The 21,174-nt window shown below is 41.7% G+C and overlaps 1 protein-coding gene across 1 annotated transcript in view; it reads left to right on the forward strand.

Annotated features, from left to right (window-relative positions):
* npffr2a (neuropeptide FF receptor 2a) overlaps positions 1–21,174 on the forward strand; it is a 42,081-nt gene that overhangs the window by 2,895 nt on the left and 18,012 nt on the right. Inside the window, exon 3 of the mRNA XM_082170036.1 lies at positions 13,115–13,214. Coding sequence (XP_082026162.1) covers positions 13,115–13,214 — 100 coding nt within the window. The remainder of the gene's footprint in view (positions 1–13,114; positions 13,215–21,174) is intronic.

A 21,174-nucleotide genomic window follows, 5' to 3' on the forward strand; every position in this document is an offset into this window, starting at 1 on the left:
CCCCGAGAAACTTTGCGTTCCCTCGCAAAACGTTTGCGTTTCCCCGAAAAACTTTGCGTTCCCACGCAAAACTTTTGCGTTCCCTCGCAAAGATATTTGCGTTCCCACGCAAACTTAGCGTTCCCTCGCAAAGATATTTGCGTTCCCACGCAAAACCTGTTTTGAGCTCGGACAGACACGTCCTGTTTAATGTCCCGCTGGCAGTGTTTCAGAGCTCCGTACGTTAATGGAGCGTTTCATAGTGTTTGAAATTGGACTCAAATATAAAGAAATGCGGTCAGTGCTTAACTCAAGGAGTTCAGTGAAGTTGGCAATATTCACAGAGGCTATTCAAACTTCCCGGATCAATATTCTTGAGCTAAATGTTGTTAAAACACAAACGACACCTATTTACAATCACAATAACCTAGACAACGAGCTACAACCCAATTCTCATCAAAACAAGCTTTTATAATATAGGCTAAATGGATCTTTCTATGAGCAGGCGGCTGAGAGACAAGTTCAAAGGGACCGTCTGCAAAGTGCAATAGTAACCCAAAAACCGACTAGGCGTACAGCATCAACTCATAGTCAAAAATACAAAAATAGTCATTAACTTCAATGTTACAAACTGTAGTGCCACCCAATTAAGTTTACACATCAATGGTGACCCACTGGTCATACACTGCTTTTGCACATTTTATATTATGAAAAATAATCAATAACTTCACTGTAACACACCAAATTTAGTTCACATATCACTGCTCTAATGTTGGTTATAGGCCTACAACACTTTGTTTGGGAAGTAATTGCATATAAAAAATAAGTAGGCCTATTCTTTACACAAATTATATTGGTACTCTACATAGCTTTTGCATTATATTTGCTTACTGAATTTGATGGCATTACACTGTATAACAGTGTGAAGTTATTTAATATTTTTTCTAAAAAGGGTGAAGTTATTGATTTTATTTAAAAAAGAATCTTAAAAATTACACTTAATTTTTTTTTTTTATCAAACTAAGTAATGTAGTATAACCAGCAGGAGAGCATGTGTGAACTGAATTTGGTGACAGTACAGTGCGTCACAGTGAAGCTATTGAATATGTTTAATAATATAAAATGTGCAGAAGGGTTTGGGGATTTGCACTTTACAGACGGCCCCTTATTTGGACTTGTCTCTCATCTGGTTAGAGACAAATTAATAGCCTATTATAAAGCTCGTTTTGATGATAATTGGGTTGTAGCTCGTTGTCTAGGTTACTGTGATTGTAAATAGGTGTCGTTTGTGTTTTAACAACGTTTAGCTCAAGAATAGGGAAGTTCGAATAGCCTATGTGAATATTGCCAACTTCACTGAACTCCTTGAGTTATAGCACTGACCGCATTTCTTTATATTTGAAATTGAGTCCAAGTTCAAACACTATGAAACGCTCCATAAACGTACGGAGCTCTGAAACACTGCTAGCGGGACATTAAACAGGACGTGTCTGTCCGAGCTGTAAACAGGTTTTGCGTGGGAACGCAAATATCTTTGCAAGGGAACGCAAAAGTTTTGCGTGGGAACGCAAATATCTTTGCGAGGGAAAGCAAAAGTTTTGCGTGGGAACGCAAATATCTTTGCGAGGGAACGCAAAACTTTTGCGTGGGAACGCAAAGTTTCTCGGGAGAACGCAAAACTTTTGCGAGGGAACGCAAAAGATTTGAAAAAAAAAAAAATTCTCCCATCCCAAAAAATGTTCACCATTCTAAATCGAAATCTAAACACAGCCTGAGTGTTATTATTTCAAAGTGATTTCTGTCATTCTGACAGACAATACATAGTGTAGCCTATTTACCAACGGTGGCCGAGAGCTCAATGCGCTGCAAATGAAGAAAACGCATGCACATAGACATAGATTAAACATAGATAAACATTATTGTTATACCGTCACATTAAAAATACCAAGCATAATGTTCCCATGATGTCAGAAAATAGAGCATGAAGAAGCTCGTCCAGTCAAACTAATGGAAAAGGATTATTTGTTGCGCTGCGCAACCTTATTTTGAAATGATTTGTTTCAGTCTTTTTGAGTGGAACTTCCCCAAACCGAAAGTGCCTCCCATAATCTTTAACTCTGTAGGCTCGGTAGGGAAAATGTGGAGAGAAGCGCAATCTGCCACGTCTCTCACTCACACACGTCCTGCAGCAGTCTTGCCTGTTTACTCTTGATGAGGTTATTATGAATGTGAAATGCGTTCTTTGAAAAAGTGTGTTGGGGACATTCTAAAATGCTTAATGGGGGTGGGGAGACTTATAAAAGTATATATTATTATATAAAAGTATAAACCAATAAAAGTATATATATGCATAGTGCGGCCTCTCTCCTACTTTACGGGAAAAAAACGTACCATCATTCAATGTAGGCTACTAAAATTGGCAGACCAGATGCAGTATGCACCTTATTGGCGACCCATGTCATTATGTGCATCTTTGTCAGTGCGTGATGTAGATGTGATAAAACTACAGCTCGTTAATAATCAACATTTTTGTCTGATCCATTTCATACAGTCCAGCTTCATTTAGAGTGCACTTGCACCAGGGCTGCACGATTTGGGTAAAATGCCATATTGCGATTATTGAGGTAAATATTGCGATTGCGATATGCCATTGCGATATAATAACCAAATGGTTTTAGGAGTCAACTTGCTTGGTTCTCAAGGAAAATGCACTCACAGATTAGTGATAATGCTGAAATGTGTATTTCGCAACTCAAACTAGCAACAACAACTAAATGATTGATAACACCTATGAATAAGCCACTGATGTCTGCATAAAAGCGATTCCGTCATTGCAATTGAAAGCTATCCATTTTTTAAAAACATTTATTAGGCTTAAAAATATATAACAACTTTTAATTTAAGTGAACTTCAAACAATCCTCACATAAAGCCATAAAAAAAAATGTTTTTGAGATTTGAGATTTGAACTTTTTATTAAAGTTACAAAAGTTCTTTAGTCAAGAGCAATGAGTAATTTTCTCTGTTCCATTTGTTCTTTGAATAACTTTAAAGACAGAGATAATTAGTGGCTACTGTGTACTGTCCCTTTAAGTCCAGCCGCTGCTGACAGAGACGCGGATCTCACACGCGCTTCATATTCTCTCACGAGTCACAACTCTTTACGTTCATCATAATGTTGCGTTCACACCAAACGCGAATAGAGCGTCTGGCGCGAGTGATTTCCTGTATGGCAAGCCAACGTATTCATAAACGCCTGGTCAGGCGTCTGATTGCACACTGCCACGTCAAAAGCGTGCGTTTCGACATAAATTATTTGCCATAAAAGCGAGGTTTTTGAATAAAAGTTTTTTGAACAACAAAAAAAAAGAGGTTTTTGCATCAAAACGCGCGTCCTCGACGTGTGATCTGCTATTTAAAACGCACGTTCTCGACGTGCGCTTTGTGGTCACCGAAAACGCAAAAATGCTGTTTTAATTCTGTAATACCGCAGTAATGTATGTATTGCAATGTACAGTATGTCATGTATTACACCAGATGCTATCTTCAGTCTAAAAAAATTATATAATCAAGTAACCAAGACCTGGAGCTTGTAGGTGGTGTGGCCTAAATAACTGCAATTAGACTATATCAATTATTGCTACAACACATACATTCAAAATGTAGTTTTGTGGATTCAGATTTCGTGAAACTCAAATCACATCGTCTACCATTTGTATTGTATCAATTCAATAAAACTTTTCACACAATTCAAGGAATAAATATCTGAATTTATGATTAATAAAAATGTTTTTAACCACTATTTTTAAGACTCTCCCTGACACCCGTGGGACACTTGCCATTCTACATTTATAACAATAATATCTTAGTCTAAACCTAAAGTAATCTTGACTAACTACATATAATTTAAAATCTTTCAGAATCTATTATTCATATTTGAAGACTAATTATCAAAATAAATGACAGCAGTAGATAAATACCAATAGATTCTTCATGATTTGTGATGTGGAGGCAAACTATAACACGCGCTTTGATTCTTTCCATACATTTTTATAAGTGTTTTAGAGATTGAATTCAAATCAAATATTAACATTACTGCCCTAACTATTTCTGAATAGGATGTCTACTTCAGAAATATTTGGAATAGTATGGAAATATATGGTTCAGATCACTAAAACCATATATGGAAATCGAAGGGTCATCGGTGGAGTTTGGATGTCATCTAGTGAAAAAGTTTGGTACTGCGCACAATAAAATCTTTCTTAAAGCTCATTTATTGAAACATCAACCTAAAATCTGGCCCAGAACTTGTCCAGATATTTAGCATTGATTTTCGTGAAGTTTTAGGGTTGAAAAATGGTTTGTAAATATATATATAAAACAACAATATGTATTTTATATATTTAAAATGTTCATAAACTTAAACTTCATAACTTTTTTTTTATTTACTTTAACATATAGAGAATTTACATATAGGGACAAAAGCATGACAGACTCGAGCAATGAGTCTTCGACGTGCGATCTCGAGAACACTATAGGGAACGAGCACGTTCTTTTCGCCTGTTTGGACACTTCACACACGTTTGCACTGCCTGTTAGGTTTACCTGTTTACACGTTCATAACGTGCGTTTTGTCCTACTCAAAACACACGTTTTCGGCGCCCATTTTTGTTACGATAAACGCGCGTCAAAAACATGCGTTTTCGGTGACCCCAAAGAATGCGAGAATGCACGTTTTTTGACACGTGTTTTCCGTAACCACAAAGCGCACGTTAACGGTACAGATCCACTTTTGCGACACGACTGTCGCGTGGTGTCGCGACGCCTCCCCACATTTTTACGTTGATGGGCGTTTACCGCTATGGGCGTGGTTTTGACCGAGCGGGAAATGTTGCGTATTAGAACAGAGGACCGGTGAGAGATTTCCCCCATCTCCATATGCTCTACTTATATTGGATAGTCGCGTCGCGTTTAACGGAATTCATTTGCATAAAGATGGGCATCGACCTGCTTTTTGACGCGCAGCATTTTTCCAAATGAAGCGCCGCCTTCCCGGAATGCTTTGCGGTGCGTCAAAGTTACTTGACGTCACCCATAGGAATATAGTGGAGTGCGGCAATTCAGAAGTGTCGCACGGACAAGTGGATCCGCACCGTAAGAACGCGCACTTTTTTGGCTGTCGAAACGCACGCTTTTGACGTGTGATGGTACAGATAAACTTTTGCGACACGACTGTTGCGTGGTGTCGCGACGCCTCCCCACATTTGTACATTGATGGGCGTTCACCGTTATGGGCGTGGTTTTGACCGAGCGGGAAATGTTGCGTATTAGAACAGAGGACCTGTGAGAGACTTCCCCCTGTCTCCATATGCTCTACTTCTATTGGATAGTCGCGCCGCGTTCAATGGAATTCATTTGCATAAAGATGGGCATCGGCCAGCTTTTTGACGCGCAGCATTTTTCCAAATGAAGCGCCGCCTTCCCGGAATGCTTTGCGGACGCGTCTAAGTCGCTTGACGTCACCCATAGGAATAAAGTGGAGTGCGGCGCGACAGAAGTGTCACATGGACAAGTGGATCCGTACCGTCAGTGTGCAAGACGCCTGACCAGGTGTTTATGAATACTTTGGCTTGCCATAAATTTGATTTGATTTTATTGATTTGATTTGGTGCCTTTTGTGCATTCACGCGTTTGATGCAAATTCGCGTCTGATGCCTGAGTTGAAAAATCTGAACTTTGGCGTCAGTTCGCGCCACGTTAACCAATCAGGAGCCTTTTTACTGCTGTCACTTGGTGAAGTGATGTGATAAACGGGGGCAGTCCCGCTTTTCAGTTTATGATGTATGATGTTTTGGCCTCAATAACTTATTTTATATGTTTGGCCTCAATACATTATTTTTGTAAAATAATAAGACTGCTCTTATGTTATAATACTCCACAAAAATAATTTTTTTGGCATAATTGTGTGTGTTATTGTTCGTTCAAGCGCGAAAGAGAACTGTGTTCTGGCGTGTTGTCTTGTGCGCATGCAGTCTTTCTGTGTGTCCTAGGCTCGTTTCCATTACAGATTTGCACAGAACTTTTGCGATTTATTTTTATTTTTTGTTGTTGTTGTTGTTGTTGTTGTAAATATCGACAAAAAACTAATTGCGAAATGACGGCGTTTCCATTAACCGATGTTATGCGACTAAAACTTCATTTTTTCCTCTCGCGATAAGTCATTCCAAAAATCATGGAAACGGACGTTGGTAGGTCTATGCATAGACTAGACATATGTCTATGGGTTTATGTATATCTCAGCCACTGCACTGGCCATTATTATTATTTGAAGGAGACGTATGTGTATTATCCAATCATTATTGGCAACGAAAGACATGGAAAAAAATATTGTGAGGAAGATCATTTATCACTAGGATGGATGACAGTAAATAAGAAACAAATCATTTTATTTGCCAGTCTTTGTAAAGTCACAAATTATTTTTGAATCATGGTATAAATGATTATTTTATGTGTGCTATTGTAATTTTCTGAAATAATGACTGTGTTTCTCTATAACATCTCTGTGTGAGATGCTCCATAAGGTTGATTTTAGGTTGTTGTAAATAATGTTTAAAAAATTAGCAATTTGAAATGTATTAGGTCAGAACTGCAAGAATGTAGTGGATTTTTCAATTAGCATCACAACACTTTTGTGAAAATTCTTTGAGTTCCCTTTTACTGGTGATGACTCGCACTACCTTGGTGTTGTTTGTTTGGAATGGAGCGCACTCAGTAAGTTCTCGAGAGGGGTGACTGTGTTCACAATAAGAACCTCTTCCTCTTCTTGAGGGATCAGAGTGAGACATCTGTGCCCCATGGTTCAGGTCCCGCGTTTGCAGAGGTGGCGCGGTGGCTTTTGATCATGAGGATTGCAGGTTGAGTTGGTTCAAGTGAAGCTTGAGCTGAGTGTCCCCCCTTTCTCTTGCTCTTTCTTATCCCATTTTGAATCTGGAAGCTTTCTCTGTAAATTCTTCCGATCCCAATAGAGACCTATTGATAAAATGAATAATAAATGTAAGATTTGTGCTGCCATACCCTTACTAATTTATGAGGGATGATGCTTACAATATGATGTTTTATTTTACAAAAGTTCAGGATAGATAGATAGATAGATAGATAGATAGATAGATAGATAGATTCCAGCACAAGAAGAGGCAAAAGAGAATTTTTATTTGGTACTCGTGCGCTGTTATCAGTCCTCAGATCTGATCTGTGGTACGATTTGCCTCAAGGTTAACATTTAGAATTTGAGCTGCATGTCTGACTGGTTGACGCAGATCCAAAATGGGACGCAACCCCCAGCCTGCTTGGGGCCTATACTGTGGGCAAGACCCCATAAATCTGGGGAGGCGAGACCCGAACTGAATTGTGTAACCCTTTTCAACTGTGCGCAGGACCTAAGGTCTCCTAACAGGTCAGCCTGGTAGGCTTTCACCAGTGATATTGTGTGAAGACATGCTGCAGCCTGACCAGCTGCTGAATAAGCCTTACCCACCAAAGGTTTGGTTGGTTACGTCGGGGCCTTTAGGGACGATGCAGTCTGAGAGGAGAAATAGCTGGCCAGCGTCTCTTCCACCTTAGGCATCTCCCCATTACCGTGCTCTTTGTAGTCTAATATCGATGAATAATGTGATGTTTGTGCACTATACACACAATAAGAGACTGGCTTCTTCCATGACCTAAACACCTCGGTGTGGAAATTGGGAAAAAACGGCAGTCCCAACGAGGAGGCTGTGACCTAGAGGGCGGGAAACGTGCATCTAATTTACTTTTGGGATGCATGTACTGCTTCTTGGCTGGTCAGTCAATGTTTAACCTGGCAAAAGCGCAAGTCACAAACTCCACCAGCTCCTCATATGCAGGAGAGTGAGGTGGCGAATCCTCAGTATCTCCTGTATCGTACAACATCTAACTCCTCAGAGCTAGAATTGCAGCACCGGTGCCTTACTTGGGGCAAAAGAAACCACAGCGCGTGCTTCCAAACCCTGAGAAAATCATTGGACTGATATCTATCACACAGAGCGTTCCCACAGTGTCATTCGACGCAGCGCGAGTTCCCTTGAAAGGGAATTTCATTCAGTATATATTTTAAATATAATACATATTCATTTAATTCAAGTATTCAATTTGCACTTAAGTATATTATTTTAAAGTATATTATTTCTGTAATAAGTACTCTTTTTAAAAGTGTGATAAACTGTACTTTTTCACAAGGGGTATGACCTCATATAGATGACCTCAAAGATAGATGGATGACACAGAGACTAAAAGCTACAAAACTCAAATTCTGAATTCTAAATTCTGTTTTTATAAACATTTAAAATCCCCCTGTAGTCAATAATTGTATCACTTAAAACTCATGTTTGATGACCAAAATTACATATTTAAATGATTTTTTTCCTGTGAAAATAATTTATTCATGCCTTAAAACAGCTTGAATGTAACTCTGCACCCTTGCTTCATTTAGTATACGCAGTCCATGAATATGCACATTAGTCCCCGCCTTAAGTGTAGTAAACACTGCAATACTGGTTTAATTTAGCCATATATGTTTGAACCAGAAACCAATTCAGAAGAAGAAGAGGAAGAGTTAGGCTCGTCTACAAGTCGATGTTTCAGAATGGTAACACTTTTTATGTATCGCTCTCAATGTCGCACACATGACTAATTGATATGAAAAGTCTTTGACTACATTATCAAACAGCAAGTAATGTGTTGCTAATGTTACACAAACGCTTTGAACAATTTAGAACGTCTGTGAAGGAAGGCATATAGTTCATCATAACATCTTTATATACATAATATACATATTTTACCAGCTATATTGCTAAATCCAAATTTTTCAGATCAACAGAAAAATATACTGGGATAACCTGGCTTCTCTTGATGCTATAAAAACGGGAATGTGACGTAATGATTGACAGCTGTGATTGACAGCTTCTCTAAACGAAGTAGTCACTGAGGCACCAATGGACATTTTGGGGGATTTTTGGGAGGAGATTGGAGTTTCAGCTTTAATTTCTACATGCCCATGACTGTTTATTTCACACTTACATAATGAGTTGATCTGCAGTAAACTGATTGATATCGCGGCTCCACTTCACGCTCACTACTGCGCAGACTCTGGTCCTGCGTTCACTACTGCACATAATCAGGTCCCAAATCTGCGAAAGATGTCAGCGCCATATTAGGACTTTGATCGCACTTCACTTTTCACCAATGGAGAGAGTGAAGGGGCGTTGTCCATCTTTTTTTAGTCTATGATTTGCACATAATTTGTCTTAAAACATTAAAAACTCCACATAGTCATATTAACAATGTTAAAAACATGACCACAGGGGGTCTTTAAAAAGCAGTTCTATCATAACTCTCAGCAGGAACGAACTGGGGATAAAAAACAGCCCTGGACTTTCTCCCAAATAGGCCCATCATCCCATTCGCCTAGCCGTGTGCAACAGACACTAGCCAGGATGTGCTGATACTATGCCACACTACTGTAGCCTATCAGACAAGCTATTCACAGCAAGTAACATCTCAAAACTAATGATGATTATTGGGGTTGTGTTTATTAATGAAGCCTCAGCCTTCAAATAAAAACAAAAAATGTACAATGCCATAAAATACAAATAATGAAATGTCACAGGCTACAGAAAACCCAAATTACACAAACTTGTCATTATAAAACATAGTTACTATATACCACCAGGGGTGAGGGGTCTCCAACCTTTTTGTTTGCGAGGGCTACCTCAAGGGATAAAATAATCTAGAAGGAATTTTTATTTGTTATACTCCAATATGTATTATAGGCCTACATAACATGGTGACGCTTTTTTATTTTTCACCATCATATGGGAAATAATAAAATATCTTGATATTCTGGTTCAGACTTACAAGCGTTTAATAAAAAAAAACAATTCCTGAAAAATTATGAAAATATTTATTGATTTTTTTTGTTGATTTTCTATAAACCTATTGTATGTGTTATCAAAAACAGTAGCCCAAACATTTTGTATAAATATAAATATAAATGAAAAATTAAATAAAAATAAACTGCCATAACTTCTAAACAAAACATTAGGCCTACTGCATTAGGCATTAATTCATAAGTTTTGGTGTGAAATGTCTTCTAGCTGGTTTGTTCTCGGAACAATGTTTCGCCTGTTTTTTTTGTTTTGTTTTTGCGTCAATATGTTGAGAATATCAGCGCTGTTTCATCTGGCTTTTTACAAGCTTAAATCACATAGTCATTTGTGGGTTTATTAGAGATAGAGAATTCTGCGCTGAATTGAAATGCTTCTCAGTGGATCGCACAGCTCTGTGTAATAGCCCTAATGTTCGCGTGATCGAGATCAGCTTTGTCCGCGATCGCTGTTTTTTTGGCCGAACTAATAATGCTGTGCGCTGATCAGATCAAACAAATTTTGTTCTGCTTTTTGAGCGTTTGCCATTTGATGGTTCTCATACGCAACGCAAATGACAGCGTATAATCAAAGAGAGTTGGGTAATTTTGTAGAGGCAATTAAGTTCAAATTGAAACGTTTAGTTGAAAAGGTCGCAAAATTATACCATTTATTCGAAGTCTGGAACCCCGACGGCAAGTTGGGGCTATTTATAGAATGTGTTTAGCGGGCAACTCACAGGCACCACGTTGGAGACCAGCTGCTATTCAAATATAATGTAAGCAAATTTAAAAGTGCAGCCTTATAAAACTAACTTTCTGTCAGTGGCTATAGGCCGACTCTTCTTCCTCAGTTGTTGTTTTTTACACGTAGCATAAGTGATCATATTAGTGCCCCTGCTGTTGGCTGTATTGCTTTATTAGACTTTTTTTTTTTTTTTTTTTTTTTTTTTTTTTGCCGACGGCCCTCGGTTGGACAGCCGTTCTGGACTTTTCCAGAACGCACAGATTGTCAGTCCGTCCCTGAATATAGTGCACATGAATTGCCCACAACAGATCTATACTGGTGCAGCTGGGGAATATGGAGGACTTCTGAAAGCACGCTGCACTGCTAAGGCAAATGCTAACCAAGTATTTCAAGGTTTAGCGTGCAAGCTCACTGGCTACTTATACAGCGGGAACCAATCAGCTGTGCCCTATAGAGAATGATGTAATTGCAATCAGGTTGTGTTAAAGGTCCCATTGCATGGATTATTTTATTATTTTAGAATGTTTCCTGGGGTGTCCTTATAATGTTAGTATGTTTTTTAGATCAAAAGTTGTTATAATTTAGAAATAAAAGGCATATTTCCTAGCCTGATTTTAGCCTCTGATTTGAATGCTCTGTTTGAAGGGGCGTGTCTGCTGTGAGACTTCAGTGTAACTGCTGTGATTGGCTGACATGCTTGGATATGAAATATCTAGCATTACATGTGGAACTCTCTCGGAAACTTTTACTATTACAGCTATTATACGTTTTTACTATTACAGCTATCGGGATTAACGAATCGTGAGAAGTTTTTTAAGTGTTTAGATCTATTCCCATCACATAAAAGGTTGCAGTGATGAGCATTGAGCAGATGACAGTCTGTTGATCGTGTGAATGAAGACTGCACTCTCATTAATGCTTTAACCAATGCAAACATGAGGTAAGTACAGTAAGAGCTTCGTTGTGCAGTGTAATAGCGTCATTGATTTCATAACGAGTTTTGGCAAGTGTCCAGATAAACTCGCACTGTGATTGACAGTTTTGGCGATTGGAAAGGGATTGTTCTTTGATTGCTTTATATATTAATCATAGTTTAAGTAAGATTATTTTCATCCTACTAAGAGAAACGACGTGAAGTTGATCGTTTAGTCACTGGCTTGATTTACTGATGCATAAACAGTATTGAACGATTTTGAGAGTAAGATTATGTGTCTGAACTTGAACAATTACACATCAGAAATTTACATAACCCACTGGTTCTTCGGAGGCTCGAATGAAGGAACTAAAAAAAATATTTTGTGTTCATTTGTATATCCAAACACTGAGCAACTGCCATGCTTCGCTCGTTTGCAAGCCATGATGTCTCTCGAGGAAAAACCAATATTGTGCTCGCGTATATTCTCATTATTCTCATGGGCGGGCCAAATAATTTTTGCGGGCAAAGAAGAGAAAGGGGAGGTAACCTTTCCCCTTATGATGACATAAAGGGAAGATTTCTAGATTCGCCCGTCTGAGCTTTCATTTTCCCAAAAATACCCAGGGCTTGGTTTACACCCATCAAAACATCTAGCCACTGGGGGACCATAGGCAGGCTAGGGAAACTCATATCAAGGTTAAAAAACCTCATAAAGTGAAATGTTCATGCAATGGGACCTTTAAGGACCTATTAGCTTGCGCTGTCTAGAGTTTCATGACAGAACTTTGTATTTCAGACTGACGCAAGAACATATCCTGTGTGAACGGTCACTATAAAACACAAATTAATTCTGTCTCCTACACACACACACTCCCCACCCCCACAGTGAAATATAGTTAAGCCTTTCCCTAAGCCAATTCACCTCCTCCAATCATACACAAAATACATCAAATCCCACCAGATGGTAAGTGTGATTGCAGCAACTGACCCACATGCTGTATACTGAGGCAAATTTTAAGACATCTTGCTGTTCTGGCCCACATCAGTGCGTTGTTTAAACCCCAGTCAAAAATGAGCCTAATTGTAAAGTCAAAACTTGCTAAATTAATTGAAATGATATTCAGTATCGTTAACCACGAATTAGATTTTTATGTTTATAAGGTTTTTCAATCTGTCATAGTTTCCACACAAATGTTAATTATTACCTCAGTCAAAAATGGATTTCTAATATCTGTATTTCTGATTTTTTTCCTACATAAAGTGGCATTTTGTCAATCTGCAAAATACCATCCACTGTACATGAAATTTAGTACCCCAGCTGCTTGGGTGACTCAGTGTGTCCCAAATAGATGCATGTCAAATGACACTCAACATGATGAACTGCATCATTGTAAACGCTATGAAAGTTCAGCAGTGCATACATTATTGGACACCATTTACAATAATTTTAACAGACATTAATGTTATCCAATTAATGTGAATATGCCTGTATAATTTAGCCAGGATTATCTATGTGATCTCACTCTTCTCTACAGGTTGGCCATTTGGGAGCATGGTCTGCAAAATGAGCGGTATGGTCCAGGGCATTTCAGTCTCAGCATCAGTTTTCACCTTGGTTGCCATAGCGGTTGACAGGTAATGTCATGGTAATATCACCTTGTCCCTCAGCTAAGGCATTAATGATGCACTCTCAAAAGATCAAATATTTAAATAGCATTTGACCTTGAATATTTAAAACATTTAAGTGGTTTCTTAACCTTTGTGACTTGAAGGCCCCTCATTATCCAACACATAAAGGCTGGGATATTTCTGGCGTTTCTGCTGTAATCATGACAAAGCTGCTTGTTTTCAAACTTTTTTTTATTAACAAATCGTGAGTATTGATGTATTAAATAAAATAACTATGAATCATTTTGTGTTTTGTGATTTTATCTTGTTTTCTTTTTTACTTTTTTTAAAAACTTTATTAGTGTTAAATTCTTTGGATATATTAATAATAATAATGTCTTCATTTAAATACTTAAAGTTATCCTGCTGCCCCCTTGGTGTAACGTGTATGTTCTGTTTAGTTCTGAGGTTGTACAGTAGGTTGTTTACTTGGTAACTCGTTAGTTAATAATTCTGTTGAACTGTGCCTGTTTAGTTTCCTCATTTAGGGCACGTTTACACAACAACGATATGCTTAAAACTGAGAAGTTTTTACTTTGAGTTTTTCGCATACAGATGACACCATTGTCAAAACGCTCCCCATTCACACGGATCCGAGAAAACGACTAAAAACCCTGTTTCAGTCAGGACCACTTCGCCAAGCATATACATTTATTACAATTATAGCATACAGTTTGAGTTGGCGGTATGGTTCTGTTCTGGGCAAAACTCACACACCTGTCCATGCAGCTATGCCTTGACAGAGCGGGGAGGGCAGCAAGTTAAACCCCCGTGGGGTACAGAACAATTACATGAGTTGTAAAAAAAAAAAAAAAAAATCCTTGATAGAAAAGCTTGCAATGTATTGAACTGTATGGAAAAAACTAAATAGTCAGAATGATTAAAGGTTCGGTTGGGTGGAGTTGGGGTTGGAGGAGGGAGTTTAAATGCGAGCAGCGATTCTATGGAGGAAATGCTGAAGGAATGGGAATTTATATGTGCCGCTGTGATAGATGTCGACGCTGGATTGGTACACGTCAGGAACAGCTGGCTATCAGCTGATGTGAGCTTGGCTGACGTGGCCTGCCTGAACTAACGTAATGCTTGATTTCAGTCAGGACCACTTCACCAAGTATATAAAATGATTACAATTATAGCATACAGTTAGTGTTGGCGGTATGGTTCTGTTCTGGGCAAAACTCCCACGCCAGGATAGAGCAGGGAGAGCAGCAAGTCAAACCCCCAAAACAACCATATGCCCCAACACAACTGAAGCATTTGAATGGTTGATAACGTGATATGTTGGGGAAGAAAAAAATATATAATCGAATTATATTATTAGTTTGGCTCGAGGTCATGGTGCAAAGGACCCTATGTTGATTTTACTCCGAACCATCCCTTTAAGTCCAGGACGAAAATAACGTTCGTATGCGCCAGAAGACCATCTTCCCAGAGCTTTCAGTGTATGAATCGTTGTGACAGAGGCCGCTGATGTAGCTGCTCCAATGCGAAAGGAGTGAGTCGTGTATTGCTCTGGTGAGAGGCCACAGGATTGGCAGACCAAACGGAGACGAGTGGCAAACCAGGATCTGAACATGGCTTTTTTCGCCTCAGTGACGAATAGAGGTTCATCAGGATGAGCATGAGGGTGAAAACACAGATACTGGGACATGGAATAAAAAGGGCAAAAATCTGTGTTAGAACGAGCAATGACAACTGAAATACCTTTAGATTCTTTGTCAGACTTTGAATGTTTAAGAAAAATGGAAGAAAACGTTAGTCAAAAGTGATATCAGACAATGTGAGATTGTGAGAGGGATCAAAATTATTATTGCGTGTAGTGATTTCACCCTGAGAAAACCATAAAAAGCACAAAGGAAAACGGCTTCTAAAAGTGAATCCACATAAGGACTGAAGCACCCCTGTTAACAACCGGTTTTCTAACAAGATAGAAAAGTAAGAGGAAGGCATTTGTCTTTGCCTTTTGGCGCTTCCTTTTTGATACTATTGAGGAGCAGACGGTTAGATGGATGCCCCAAAAGACTGTAGAAGGATGGATCCAAGCATCTTAGATGAAACTGAATGCCTGAAATCTGACTTTTAATGGAGGAGGGCTGCATTTTTTGTGCTAAATGACAATGCATTATATAAGAACATACAATAGCGATTTTAACAGGCAAGACAGAAACTGAAAAGGTGGAGCAAAATGTAGAAAATCGAATCCAAGCAGAGTCATACACTTTTAATGTAGAAGTGGCTAGACCGGATCTCATGTACAGAGAAGCTGTGGAAAGATAAGACTGCAGTGTGGCGTTTAGTCGAGAACAGTTGGGGCGAATGCTTGGCAAGGCAGGCTCGATGGAGAGGCATCTGGGCACATAGTTTTGAACTCCTGAAATTTAAAACGAGACAGACAGTCAGCTATTTTGTTATCGAGGCCAGGTATGTGAGCAGTACGGAGAGTAAAATTGCTGATAATACTTGTCCACATAAGACGCCTCAATTTTATTAATGAAGGGAACTGAGGAGCGCCCTTTATTAATAATGAAAACCGTTGCTGCATTGTTGCAGTAAACGATCATTTGTTTTCTGGACCACTGATTGCCCCAAAGAACGCAGGCAATGACGATAGGATATAATGCTAACAGCGCTGTTGATAGTGTGTTAGTAGGAAGAGTCGACAATTCTTTTGGCCAAGCGCTAGCGAACCAATGATTATTGAAATCCGATAGAAGGATTTCAATAATCTGGATTTCAATAATCCTTCTATCTCTGTATCCGATAGAAGGAGTGGCGTCAGTAAAGAACCTAAGGTTGATAGAAGTCTCTACTAAATTGTTATTAAAAAAAGAAATCCCGTTCCACCCTTCACATAGAAGAGACCAAAAATGCAGCTCGGATTTGCAGCCTGAATCTAGTTTGATAGAATCGTGCAATTTCTCAACTGTTTTTGATAAATCATAAATGAAACAACAACCTTGCGGAATGATTCGCATCGTAAAATTTAAATGCCCTAACAGAGAGAGTTACATTTTTTTTTAATAACCTCCCTGATACGATCAAGTTTATTAAAAGGTAAGAAAGCTTGCATGAGATTGCTGTCTAGGATGATGCCAAGAAATTCTATTGTATTTGATGGCCCCACAATTTTTTCTTCTGAGAGAGGTATACCTAGCGTACTAAAAGTTTCTTTCAGAATATTAATGCATCGCTCGAATTTAGATTTTGGATAGTCCACGACCAAGAAATCGCCTAACAAATGAAGCACGAAAGGCAGCTTATAGTTATTTAAAAGAATCCAATAGAGCGCTTCCGATAAAGTATCGAAAATACGAGGGCTGCTGCGGCAGCCGAAAGTAAGTCTAACAGAATAAAACAAATCTTTACGCCATTGAACTCCAAAGAGGTACCACTGAGACAGGTGAAGCAGCATGATTTTAAAATCATCGACGATGATGGCTTTGCCCAGCCAAGCGCCCTTACCAGCTGTTTTAATTAACTGAATGGCATCTACTCAGAGCCGATCCTGACCTCCCTGGGGCCCTAAGCAAACTTCTGTTAAAGGAACACTCCACCGTTTTTTGAAATAGGGCTTATTCACCTTCTTTCCCACATTTAGATAGGTGGGCAAATGCATTTTTGTCTCAGTGCATGCATTGTTTTAGTTTGACAGGGTCGGCGTGAGCTTAGCTTAGCATAATGAATGGAATCCTTTGTTGCCAGCTAGCATGTCCTGAATAAAAGTGATAAAAAAAACAAAAAAAACCCTACCTAATTACTTCTTGTGGCCTGCGTATTCACAACAAGCACAAATATCGATGCAGATTAACACTAGGCGATTTCCTAGGCAGATATTGACTTATATATTAAGGACTATATTAGGGGGAAGCACAGGCGAAGCACTGCTACTTGGGCATGATATCTCTGCGCCCAAGTAGCAGTGCTTCGCCTGTGCTTCCCCCTAATATAGTCCCAAGTCAAAATCTGCATAGGAAATCGCCTAGTGTTAATCTGCATCGCTATTTGTACTTGTTGTGAATACGCAGGCCACAAGAAGTAATTAGGTGGTTTTTTTTTATTTATATATATATCACTTTTACTCAGGACATGCTAGCTGGCAACAAAGGATTCCATTCATTATGCTAAGCTAAGCTAGCACCAACCCTGTCAAACTAAAACAATGCATGCACTGAGACAAAAATGCATTTGCCCACCTATCTAAATGTAGGAAAGAAGGTGAATAAGCCCTATTTCAAAAAACGGTGGAGTGTTCCTTTAAGGGGCCCTCCTACCTGACCCATGAGCCATGGAAACCATTTGCCATTGCCACACAGTCACACCTGACACCCCAGTGCTCCCAGTCCCACTACAATCCTCCCTCCTTCAACTAGTACTAATGAAAATGTAATTCCGGATATCAGAAATAGACATTGTTACTAGAAAAAGTACATTCTTGATATCAAGGATTCACATTTTAAATAGTACAAATTTAATTATTGATATCAAAAATGCATCCTGTGAATGAATAAAAGCTAAAATGGCTTGTCATAGCATGTCACTGTGTTTTAAATGATAAAAGCAATACTTGATGGTTCTCTTACGAGAGGTCTCTCGTACTGCGTAAGTATCTTACGCTAGGGGAAAATCCCTTTTCCACGAGATATTGAAGCCAAAAAATTAAAACACGTTGCGGCAGCATACAGACATAGGCAAGACGGCTCGTGTGCCTATTGGCTGTTCTGCGGCAACTGCAGCAGCCTATCGAGCGAGGCCTAGCGTGACGTCAGACCCAATGAGGGTGCTTCGCGCCCACTGCGTCACGTCCCGCCGAAACGGGCGTGGCTTAGGCCTATAAATCCAGCTCGCAGGCAGCTGATATCTGATTTTTCATCTCTTCAGCGAAGCACAAGCGCTGGATCCGGAGAGAAGCCGCGCCGTCTGAGGAAGCACTTGCAGCGGGACGAGTCGTCACTGAAGTCGCTGGCCGCGCCGCCTTCAATCGCCTTCCTGCTGCGCTATCCGGCGCCTATATCCTTTACACTCTCTGCTGTGTGTGTGTTCGCCGCCGCGACACACACTGTCTAAAAGAGCTTGCGTCTTTTTAAAGATGCCTTCCTGCGGCTCGTGCAGAGCCACACTCAGCGACGGGGACCGCCACGTTATCTGCATTTCCTGCCTGGGTGAGGATCATGCAGCTCTCGCGCTCACTGACGGCGGCTGCCATCACTACGAGCTACTGCCTATGGCGACTCTGAGGACTCGCCTGGCATATTTCACTGAGACTGCACCTCCGCCCGCTGTAGTGCCGCGCCGTAAAAAGCGCCGTGCTCAGCGGGTCCCGGAACCTTCCTCCACCCGTCAAAGCTCGCCGGTTCACCCGCCAGCTTCACCGGCTTCGTCAGTGTCTCTTCCTGACGGACAGCGGCCGCCGTCTGCTGCCACTTCCGTCGATGACGCTGATGAAAAAGCCGCGTTGGGGGAGGATGATTCCTGCTCTCTCCTGGCATCGGGCAGCGAGGATTGGGCGAGCTCTGTGGATCTCGCGCCCTCTGTCCGCGCATCGTCAGGCAAAAGAGATAGCATCAAGTCAGAGCTGATGCGCGTACTCGCACAGGCCGCGGCGAGCCTCGGCCTCGAGTGGTCTACGCCTGAACAGCCTGCTCACAACCGGCTGGATGGATATTTTCTTCCTGGGGAGCGTGCTTCGCCTGCGTCCAGACCAGTGCCCTTTCTTCCTAAGAAACACGAAGAAGTCGCTAAGTCTTGGAACGCCCCCTTCTCAGCTAGAATGCGCTCTGCTGTTTTTCTAGCATTCTCCGCTGTTGACAATGCTAAAAACAGAGGTTACCATTCGCTGCCGCCGGTCGAAGAAGCGATAGCAGCCCACCTATGCCCGCCCTCCGCTGGACGGCGCGCTAAGCTGGCTCTGCCTTCAAAAGCTTGCCGCATGACGTCAACCCTGCTCGGTCGCGCTTTCTCCGCCGCTGGGCAGGCTGCGTCAGCGCTGCATACTATGGCCACACTGCAAATTTTCCAGGCCGATCTCCTCCGAAAGCTGGACGAGGAAGGACCAGATGCAATTTGCGTGCCAGACTTGAGAAGTGCTACGGACCTCGCTCTCCGCGCTACTAAGTCTGCTGCACAGGCCATAGGATGAAGCATGGCCTCTCTCACTGTGACTGAGAGACACCTATGGCTAACGCTCTCTGAGATGTCTGAGTCTGAGCGCGCCGCGTTCCTCGACACTCCGCTTTCTCCCGCTGGCCTCTTCGGAACTTCCGTCAAAGATTTCGCGGAAAGATTCGCCGAGGTACAGAAAGCATCACAGGCTATGAAGCACTTCCTGCCGAAGCGCTCCAGTTCTGCAGCAGGCCGTGCGAAACCGTCTGCTCAGAGCTCACAGCCTCAGCCTCCGCCCACCGCCGCCACTTCGCAGCGCCGACAGGCCCGAAGCGCGAGACCGCGCTCTCGCTCATCTGGCCGCCGCCCCGCCCCGCGTGGGCCGCGGCCCAGGATTGCGGTAAAGCCGAGGCCCCGAAGTCGTCCTAGCACGCCTAGGGAAACGACGGTGTCCAAGTCCCGCTGCGGCCGGACTTCCACCAAAACTCATCGCTCGTTCAGTTCCAAGAAATGTGACCGTTCCAGTGTATTTTGCAGTCAACAAGCCGGTTCCACTGCCCGCTTGCCTGCACACAAATGCCGTTTTCAAGGCTACCCAGATAAATCCCACAAAGAGTGTATTTTCTGGTGTCCCGGCCACGGCTGATGGTGTTATGAGTGTAGACAAAATGCCCACTGTCCAGTGCCCATTCTTACACAAAAGCACAGCCCGTCACACAGGGCTCGCGCACATAAAATCGACCCAGTTCGATTGCGCATTAAACGTAGCAGATGTGCCCACTGCCCAGTGCCCACAATCACTACGTCCTGCATGTCTCGAGATTTCTGTGAAAACGAAACCAACGTACATTCGCTCTGCTCAGGCGGACAATGCTCTCGGTGTGGTAAATGTGCCCGCTATCCCGTGCCCACATCCACACATAGACATAACAAGTCCTACGGGACTCACCCAGCCCTCCCCCTCTCGGTTAACCACCGTAGAGGAGTCGAGCGCGGGCAATCTGCCCGCTGTTATCAGCGCGCCCTCTGCCTCGAATGTCATAAGCGCGACGCTTGTGTTACAGCACACTGAAGCCCCTCTGTCGCTGAGCGACCAGAGCGCGCTTCGCATTCAACCCCTAGCCATTCATGCAGATGCATGGGCGAGGCTACCCGGGGTTTCGAGGTGGGTGCTAGACATTATAAAAAGAGGCTATTCGCTACAGTTTCGCCGACGCCCTCGTCGCTATGCAACACGCGTCGAGACCACGGTAAAAACAGAAGTAGCACACCTACTTCAAGGAGGGCTATACAGCAGATACATCCTGGTACCGAAAAAAGACGGGGGTCTCAGACCCATACTAGATCTAAGGCAACTGAACAGAGTGCTTCGTCACGTCACAGGCGATATTTGAGATTCGCCTTCGAGGGCCAGGCATATCAGTACACAGTCCTACCGTTCGGCTTGTCCCTAGCACCCCGTACATTTACGATGTGCATGGACGCAGCGCTCGCACCCCTCAGGCTACAGGGCATGCGAGTATTGAACTACTTGGACGATTGGCTGATTCTAGCTCAATCTCACTCGGTGCTCATAGAGCACAGGACCATTTTACTCGATCACCTCGAGAATCTGGGTCTCAGAGTCAATTGGGCGAAGAGTTCTCTGTCCCCCAGACAGATAATATATTTTCTGGGCACAGAACTGGACTCGCTGTCTATGATAGCGCGACTGTCACCACAGCGCGTACTAGACATTCAGCGCGCAGCGAGCTCTTTCCGCTGCGGCGCATCTGTCCCGCTCAAGAAATTTCAGAGGATGCTAGGTCTCATGGCCTCAGCATCATCA

This window comes from Leuciscus leuciscus, assembly GCF_965113295.1.
Source record: "Leuciscus leuciscus genome assembly, chromosome: 5".
Classification (NCBI taxonomy): Eukaryota; Metazoa; Chordata; class Actinopteri; order Cypriniformes; family Leuciscidae; genus Leuciscus; species Leuciscus leuciscus.